The sequence below is a fragment of the Siphateles boraxobius genome, unplaced genomic scaffold, assembly GCF_051911475.1.
Source record: "Siphateles boraxobius isolate OS27281-9 unplaced genomic scaffold, OSU_SipBor_1 67, whole genome shotgun sequence".
Classification (NCBI taxonomy): Eukaryota; Metazoa; Chordata; class Actinopteri; order Cypriniformes; family Leuciscidae; genus Siphateles; species Siphateles boraxobius.
The window spans coordinates 265001-274071 of NW_027509194.1; the positions used below are offsets into that span (position 1 = coordinate 265001).

A 9071-nucleotide genomic window follows, 5' to 3' on the forward strand; every position below is an offset into this window, starting at 1 on the left:
AGGGAATCTATCCCGCAAAACTTCCCTTTTCCCACAGAACCTTTGCGTTCGCTTCCAAAAAATGTTTGTTTCCCAGAGAAACTTTGCGTTCGCTTCCGAAACTTTTCCGTTTCCCAGAGAAAGTTTGTGTTCGCTTCTAAAACTTTTCCATTCTCGCGTAAAACTTTGCGTTCGCGTCCAAAACTTTCCCGTTTCCCAGAGAAACTTTGCCTTTGCTTCTAAAACTTTTCTGTTTCCCAGAGAAACTTTTCCTTCGCTTCTAAAACTTTTCCGTTTCCCAGAGAAACTTTGCGTTCGCTTCTAAAACTTTTCCGTTTCCCAGAGAAACTTTTCCTTCGCTTCTAAAACTTTTCCGTTTCCCAGAGAAACTTTTCCTTCGCTTCTAAAACTTTTCCGTTTCCCAGAGAAACTTTGCGTTCGCTTCCAAAACTTTTCCGTTTCCCAGAGAAAGTTTGTGTTCGCTTCTAAAACTTTTCCGTTTCCCAGAGAAACTTTGCGTTCGCTTCCAAAACTTTTCCGTTTCCCAGAGAAAGTTTGTGTTCGCTTCTAAAACTTTTCCGTTTCCCAGAGAAACTTTGCGTTCGCTTCCAAAACTTTTCCGTTTCCCAGAGAAAGTTTGTGTTCGCTTCTAAAACTTTTCCATTCTCGCGTAAAACTTTGCGTTCGCTTCCAAAACTTTCCCGTTTCCCAGAGAAACTTTTCCTTCGCTTCTAAAACTTTTCTGTTTCCCAGAGAAACTTTTCCTTCGCTTCTAAAACTTTTCCGTTTCCCAGAGAAACTTTTCCTTCGCTTCTAAAACTTTTCCATTCTCGCGTAAAACTTTGCGTTCGCTTCCAAAACTTTTCCGTTTCCCAGAGAAACTTTTCCTTCGCTTCTAAAACTTTTCCGTTTCCCAGAGAAACTTTTCCTTCGCTTCTAAAACTTTTCCGTTTCCCAGAGAAACTTTGCGTTCGCTTCCAAATTATTTTAATTTCCCAGAGAATCTGCGTTTGCTTACAAAACTTTTCCGTTTCCCAGAGAAACTTTGCGTTCGCTTCCAAAACTTTTCCGTTTCCCAGAGAAACTTTGCGTTCGCTTCCAAAACTTTTCCGTTTCCCAGAGAAACTTTGCGTTCGCTTCCAAAACTTTTCCGTTTCCCAGAGAAACTTTGCGTTCGCTTCCAAAACTTTTCCGATTCCCAGTGAAACTTTGTGTTCTCCCATAAAACTTTTCCGTTTCCCAGTGAAACTTTGTGTTCGCTTTCAAAACTTTTCCGTTTCCCAGTGAAACTTTGCGTTCGCTTCCAAAACTTTTCCGTTTCCCAGTGAAACTTTGCGTTCGCTTCCAAAACTTTCCCGTTTCCCAGTGAAACTTTGCGTTCGCTTCCAAAACTTTTCCGTTTCCCAGAGAAACTTTACGTTTGCTTCCAAAACTTTTCCGTTTCCCAGAGAAACTTTGCGTTCACTTCCAAAACTTTCCCGTTTCCCAGTGAAACTTTGCGTTCGCTTCCAAAACTTTCCCGTTTCCCAGAGAAACTTTACGTTTGCTTCCAAAACTTTTCCGTTTCCCAGTGAAACTTTGCGTTCGCTTCCAAAACTTTTCCGTTTCCCAGAGAAACTTTGCGTTCGCTTCCAAAACTTTTCCGTTTCCCCGTGAAACTTTGCGTTCGCTTCCAAAACTTTTCCGTTTCCCAGAGAAACTTTGTGTTCGCTTCCAAAACTTTCCCGTTTCCCAGAAAAACTTTACGTTTGCTTACAAAACTTTTCCGTTTCCCAGAGAAACTTTGCGTTCGCTTCCAAAACTTTTCCGTTTCCCAGAGAAACTTTGCGTTCGCTTCCAAAATTTTTCCGTTTCCCAGAGAAACTTTGTGTTCTCCCATAAAACTTTTCCGTTTCCCAGAGAAACTTTGCGTTCGCTTCCAAAACTTTCCCGTTTCCCAGAGAAACTTTGTGTTTGCTTCCAAAACTTTCCCGTTCCCCAGAGAAACTTTGCGTTCGCTTCCAAAACTTTCCCGTTTCCCAGAGAAACTTTGCGTTCGCTTCCAAAACTTTTCCGTTTCCCAGAGAAACTTTGCGTTCGCTTCTAAAACTTTTCCGTTTCCCAGTGAAACTTTGTGTTCTCCCATAAAACTTTTCCGTTTCCCAGAGAAACTTTGTGTTCGCTTCCAAAACTTTTCCGTTTCCCAGTGTAACTTTGCGTTCGCTTCCAAAACTTTCCCGTTTCCCAGAGAAACTTTGCGTTCGCTTCCAAAACTTTTCCGTTTCCCAGTGAAACTTTGCGTTCGCTTCCAAAACTTTCCCGTTTCCCAGAGAAACTTTGCGTTCGCTTCCAAAACTTTTCCGTTTCCCCGTGAAACTTTGCGTTCGCTTCCAAAACTTTTCCGTTTCCCAGAGAAACTTTGTGTTTGCTTATAAAACTTTTCCGTTTCCCAGAGAAACTTTGCGTTCGCTTCCAAAACTTTTCCGTTTCCCAGAGAAACTTTGTGTTCTCCCATAAAACTTTTCCGTTTCCCAGAGAAACTTTACGTTTGCTTCCAAAACTTTCCCGTTTCCCAGAGAAACTTTGCGTTCACTTCCACAACTTTTTTGTTTCCCAGAGAAACTTTGTGTTTGATTCCAAAATGTTTGCGTTCTCCCAAAAAACTTTACGTTTGCTTCCAAAACTTTTCTGTTTCCCAGAGAAACTTTGCGTTTGCTTCCACAACTTTTTCGTTTCCCAGAGAAACTTTGAGTTCGCTTCCAAAGCTGTTTCCCAGATAAACTTTGTGTTCTCCCATAAAACTTCACCCACGCTTACAAGTCTTCTCCGCAAAGCTTTTCCGTTTCGCAAAGAAACTTTGCGATTGATTCCAAAATGTTTGCGTTCTCCTGTAAAACTTTGCCTTTGCTTCCAAATTATTTTATTTCCCAGAGAAACTGCGTTCGCCTCCAAAACTTTTTCCGTTTCCCAGAGAAACTTTGTGTTCTCCCATAAAACTTCACGCACGCTTCCAAGTCTTTTCCGTAAAACTTTTCCATTTCCCAGAGAAACTTTGCGTTCGCTTGCAAAACCTTTGTAATTTAATACATTATTTTAAAAAGATTGCAAATGCATCTTTTAAAAAATATACTTGCAAGATGCAATACAGATAAGAGCTCTTCTTTTTCAGAAGGGTAGAGTCAGAACAAATGTCTCAGCGCACTCATCATCCTCTGGTGTCTTTTCCGTTTCTCAGAGAAACTTTGTGTTCGCTTCCAAAAATGTTTTGTTTCCCAGAGAAACTTTGCAAAACTTTTCCTTTGCAAAAGCTTTGCGCATTTTAATACATTGCAAACATTTAATATAAATGCATCTTTTTAAAAGTATACTTGCAAGATGCACTACAGATCTTTTTCAGAAGGGTAGAGTCAGAACAAACCCTCTCATCATCCTCTGGTGTTTCCCGCAGGTCCAGCTGGGAGCTTCCGGATCTCCGAGACGGGAAAATCCAAGCCATCAGCGACTCGGACGGAGTAAACTACCCGTGGTACGGCAACACCACAGAAACCTGCACCATCGTGGGTCCCACCAAGAAGGACACCAAGTTCACCGTCAGCATGAACGATAACTTCTATCCCAGCGTGACGTGGGGTGTCCCGGTGAGCGACTGCAACGTTCCCATGCTGAGCAGCATCCGTAGGGATCAGAGCTTCACCACTTGGCTGGTGGCCATCAACCAGGCGTCGGGAGAGATCCTTGTTCTGCAGACGGTGCGCTGGCGCATGCGTCTACACATCGAGGTGGATCCCGAGAAGCCGTTGGGAATGAGAGCGAAGCTTCAGGAGCCGATCCCGCAGGAGCAGCCGCAGATTCTGGGAAAAAACGAAGCCATCCCGCAAAACGCCATGGTGAAGCCCAACGCCAACGACGCGCAGGTGCTGATGTGGCGTCCGTGGGCCGGAGAGCCGGTGGTCGTCATTCCTCCCAAACACTGAGACCGGGATGAGCTTTCACCAAAACGGGTCGGGAATCACTGTGCTAAACGCCACTGCAAAAAGACAAGGCTTTTTTTGTGTGTATGTGGGAAAATTGCTTGATGAAACGCGACGTCTCTGACGAATGGAAAGAGGGTTCGTCTCAATCCGTGCCCTAGTCGACTGATCATTTCAAGGGTATCAAACGCAAATCTATCTAGTGCACTGAAACGCTCTCTCACTTAAAAAGTCCCACAATGCACCGCAAAACCAGGGAGAATTGGGAAAATTCAGAAGCGGGAATCGACTCTTACGGGTGATGGAAAAAATATGAGATGGGAGGAAAAGATGTACGTCAATGCTTTTGCGTTCTCCCGAAAAACTTTGTTCGCTTCCAAAACTTTTCCTTTTCCCAGAGAAACTTTACGTTCGCTTCCAAAACTTTTGCGTTCTCCCAAAAAACTTTACGTTCGCTTCCAAAACTTTTCCGTTTCCCAGAGAAACTTTACGTTCGCTTCCAAAACTTTTGCGTTTCCCAGAGAAACTTTACGTTCGCTTCCAAAACTTTTCCGTTTCCCAGAGAAACTTTACGTTCGCTTACAAAACTTTTCCGTTTCCCAGAGAAACTTTACGTTCGCTTACAAAACTTTTCCGTTTCCCAGAGAAACTTTACGTTTGCTTACAAAACTTTTCCGTTTCCCAGAGAAACTTTACGTTCGCTTACAAAACATTACCGTTTCCCAAAAAACTTTAAATTCGCTTCCGAAACATTTCCGTTTCCCAAAAAACTTTACATTCGCTTCCAAAACTTTTCCGTTTCCCAGAGAAACTTTACGTTCGCTTCCAAAACTTTTCCTTTTCCCAGAGAAACTTTACGTTTGCTTCCAAAACTTTTCCTTTTCCCAGAGAAACTTTACGTTTGCTTCCAAAACTTTTCCTTTTCCCAGAGAAACTTTACGTTTGCTTCCAAAACTTTTCCTTTTCCCAGAGAAACTTTACGTTTGCTTCCAAAACTTTTCCTTTTCCCAGAGAAACTTCACGTTTGCTTCCAAAACTTTTCCTTTTCCCAGAGAAACTTTACGTTTGCTTCCAAAACTTTTGCGTTCTTCCAAAAAACTTTCCGTTTCCCAGATTAACTTTACGTTCGCTTCCAAAAATTTTCCGTTTCCCAGAAAAACTTTACATTTGCTTCCAAAACTTTTCCGTTTCCCAGATTAACTTTACGTTCGCTTCCAAAAATTTTCCGTTTCCCAGAAAAACTTTACATTTGCTTCCAAAACTTTTCCGTTTCCCAGATTAACTTTACGTTCGGTTACAAAAATTTTCCGTTTCCCAGAAAAACTTTACATTTGCTTCCAAAAACTTTTCCGTTTCCCAGAAAAACTTTACATTTGCTTCCGAAACATTTCCGTTTCCCAAAAAAATTTAAATTCGCTTCCGAAACATTTCCGTTTCCCAAAAAACTTTACATTCGCTTCCAAAACTTTTCCGTTTCCCAGAGAAACTTTACGTTCGCTTTCAAAACTTTTGCGTTTCCCAGAGAATTTATTGACATATAATATTTATGCACGTCTCTTTTTTTTTCCATCACCATGTCTCTTTAGCGGCTCCATAGAAAACAATCGTGCAAATTATAGATGTTAAAAAATATATATTTTAGTCAAATTAAGTCAGCTTTATTTCTACAGTGCTTTATACAATACAGATAGTTTCAAAGCAGCTTCACAGTGATAAACAGGAAAACATTGATAGACAGGCAGTGAACATAATCTCGCTACTATTTATAAGAAATTTACAGCTGAAATGTTGTATTGAATTGTATTTATCATAATATGCTTTAAATTACATTTAAAAAAATAATGTCAGAAAGACATATGTGCTGCTTTTGTTAATAAATACCAGGATATTGTCATGTCAGTTGTGTGTTGATTGACGATCTAGGGATCTAGAGAGCGGATTGAGACGAACCCGGACTGTTCGATTCACGCTGCCTTAAGTTTACATCGCTTTCACTGCAAACTTTTCGCCTTAAATCAAGTGCAATGCAGTAAACCTCGCACATCCTACCTGTCAGATCCGGTGAACCGGAACCAGGACACCAAACCGGGACGCCGTTATTATTATGCATTCAGTGTTTCCAACAGGAGCTTCAGTGTGTGTGTTTCCACGACCAGCCACTGATGCACTTCTGCTGTGTTTTACAAGAGCAAATGTATATTTTCTACTACATGTGAATTGTCAGCCATTGCTGTGTCAAGACGTCGTGGCCAATCAATAGAGTTATTACAAACGAACAATCAGTTTGAATGAAGGACCGGCGACAGGAGCGCTGGAGAATCCTCATGGATCTGCTCCTGAAATCAAACACAATCAAACTAGAGACAAACTTGTGTTTCCAATTCAACAGAACTGCACATTATTTCCTCGGCTCTTTGCTGTCATACAGCGATGTTTAATATAATCAACATGAGTGAAAGACAGATGATGAGCACTAGCAGTCGAAACTTTGGAATAATTATTAATCAGCATATTATACTGATTTCTGAAGGATCATGTGACACTGAAGACTGGAGTAATTCAGCTTTGATCACTGGAATAAATTACACTTTATTATATATTCACATAGAAAACTGCTGATTTTACACTGGAATAATATTTTACAGTGTTTTTGTAACATTAAATATCTGAATTATTCCAAACTTTTGACTGATAGTGTATACTTTAGCTTTTAAATAATCTATTGTTTGCATTGCAGTGCTGAGGATTTGAGGGCAGATTTGTTTAATGTTGATAATGGCGGGTAAGCACACTGGAATCCGTTCAGTATTTTAAAGTCAAACGCACAGACTTCAGCGCTTCCTCATGCCATTTGTTATTGATCACATTGAAGGCCTTATTCCACTGAAATGTGATCGTGTTGATGCTAGAAACCCGTCAGGACGATGTTTTAGTGACATTAAACATGCAGAGAATGCTGGGAAATGAACAATGTGACTCTGTGTGGATCATATGAACTCCTCAGCATTCAGCATTCGCCATCATTTATGAAAACGCATTTGTATGTTTTATTTGATGCTCGAGTGTGTTTGGTACGGTGTGTGTGTGTGCGTGTTTGCTTAAACACAACATGACTGAAGAATCATATTTGAGGTTTCTGATTATTTGTACCTCCAGCAAACTTTTATCTTTTCTCCATCATTATTAAACGTTGTTGTTCATGTCAAGAATCCTGCGATACGTGATTCCTGCTTCAAAGCAGTGTGAACATTTAAAAATTCACAATAAAAATAGGTTTTATTTTAAAATAAATACAAATTAGATTACAATAATTAAGTAGAAGTAACGTTAATAGATTGTTCGTTCAACGTTATCTGGCCTTTAATAATGTTCTCAAAGCGTTCGCACAAGACATATTTATACATCGCGTTTTTCTGAAACATTTTAGTCTACCGTTACCGTTTTTTAAACATTCAGTCACAACAATAACATCCACAATAAATCATTGAATTTCGGATATAAGATTATAATGTTGAGTTCCTTCAGTTCGATGTGTGTGTGTGTGTGTGTGTGTGAGAGAGAGAGAGTGTGAGTGTGTGTTAGAGTTGTGACGTTCGTGAACGAACCGATTCTTTTGAACGGCTCATAAACATGAACGATGGGAGCCGAGTCGCGGCTGGAGGGGAGCCGTTCTTTCTGTCGTTCTTTTTTTCCTATGCGTGTTTCACACAGATGCACACAAATTAGCTCCTCAGTTATAGGGGAAGGGGCGCACCCAGCGCAGGGGTACTACTGCCTAACAGCATGATGATAGTAGTTGTGCATGCGCGCCCATCCTTTACGTGAGTACTCCAATGGAAAAAAAAACCTACGTGCCTTTGTCATTGGGTAGGAGCGGAGTTGTGCGCGCTGCCGTCAAGCTGGCTTCTTAAAACTGACTAAATATTTAAAAAGAGCCAAAAGAGCCGTTTTTTTTTTAATCAAAATGTTCTTGTGTGATAACAATGTTCTTGTGTGGAAGTGTTACTGTTTGTAGTAAAAGCTGATTTGCACAGAAATTCATTGCAGCCGGCTTTGTTTTTGATGTTTATTTGTGAGTAGGTATTGTATGAATAACATAAGTCAACATAGCTTTACACATACACACACTTTGTACTAAAGGTGAATCCAAAATAGTGATGTCACTTTCTAAACAGAGGGATGTTGTGCAACCCTATGGTATATAGTCCACACATGACAAATGAGGTAATAATCTATATTTCAGAAAAATTCAAACTCATATATTGGTGTGTGATATCTGAGTTTAAATTATTTGACTACAAATCTCACCTCATCATTCCTCCCAGTGATTATTTCCAGGATAAACTGAGATGCCCTCAAGCTGGCTTCTTAAAACTGATTAAATATTTAAAAAGAGCCAAAAGAGCCGTTCTTTTGAACGGCTCTTTGTAAGGAACGGATCGCCAAGATCCGGATCCCCTCAAAGAGCCATAAATCCCATCACTAGTGTGTGTGTGTGTGTGTGTGTGTGTGTGTGTGTGTGTGTGTAGCGTCAGACTCTTTTTTTCCTCGTTTCACAAGGAACGCTGGTGTTTCAGATTGTTTTATAGCTCTGATAAACTTGAAAAACAGAAGTGGGAAACATTTCTGTGAAGATGCGAATACAAAACATTCAAGGACAGATTAATATTTCATGAAGAATAAAACTGTGAAATTCAGCAGTTTCTTGTCTTCATTCGCCATCACTGCATTATGTTTGTTTTGCTTAAATATTACAGATTAATACTTTAATGAAAACACTGAAGAACAAGAGTATGGATTTAAATTACACACACACACACACACACACACACACACACACACACACACACACACACACACACACACACACACACACACACACACACACACACACACACACACACACACACACACACTTTTTTTCTACAAATTAAACTTCTTTTACAGAAGTCACTGATCTTTATTTACTCTGTGTTATTAATATATTGCAATTCCTCATTTATGTTTGCAAATTCCCCCACCTTGATACACTCATTCTTTTGCAATTATTTATTTTTGTTTGCAAACCCACATTTGTTTTTTGTTCTGCAAATATATATGGCACAGATTTGACTCCACATCATAAAAGCAGAAGCGAGAGTG

General features: G+C 40.1%; 1 protein-coding gene across 1 annotated transcript in view; it reads left to right on the plus strand.

The window, feature by feature from the left end:
* Window positions 1-8626, plus strand: part of fam78ab (family with sequence similarity 78 member Ab) — a 16065-nt gene extending 7439 nt beyond the window's left edge. The window contains exon 2 of the mRNA XM_077213913.1: window positions 3407-8626. Coding sequence (XP_077070028.1) covers window positions 3407-3932 — 526 coding nt within the window. The 3' untranslated portion in view covers window positions 3933-8626. The remainder of the gene's footprint in view (window positions 1-3406) is intronic.
* The last annotated feature ends 445 nt before the right edge of the window (window positions 8627-9071 follow it).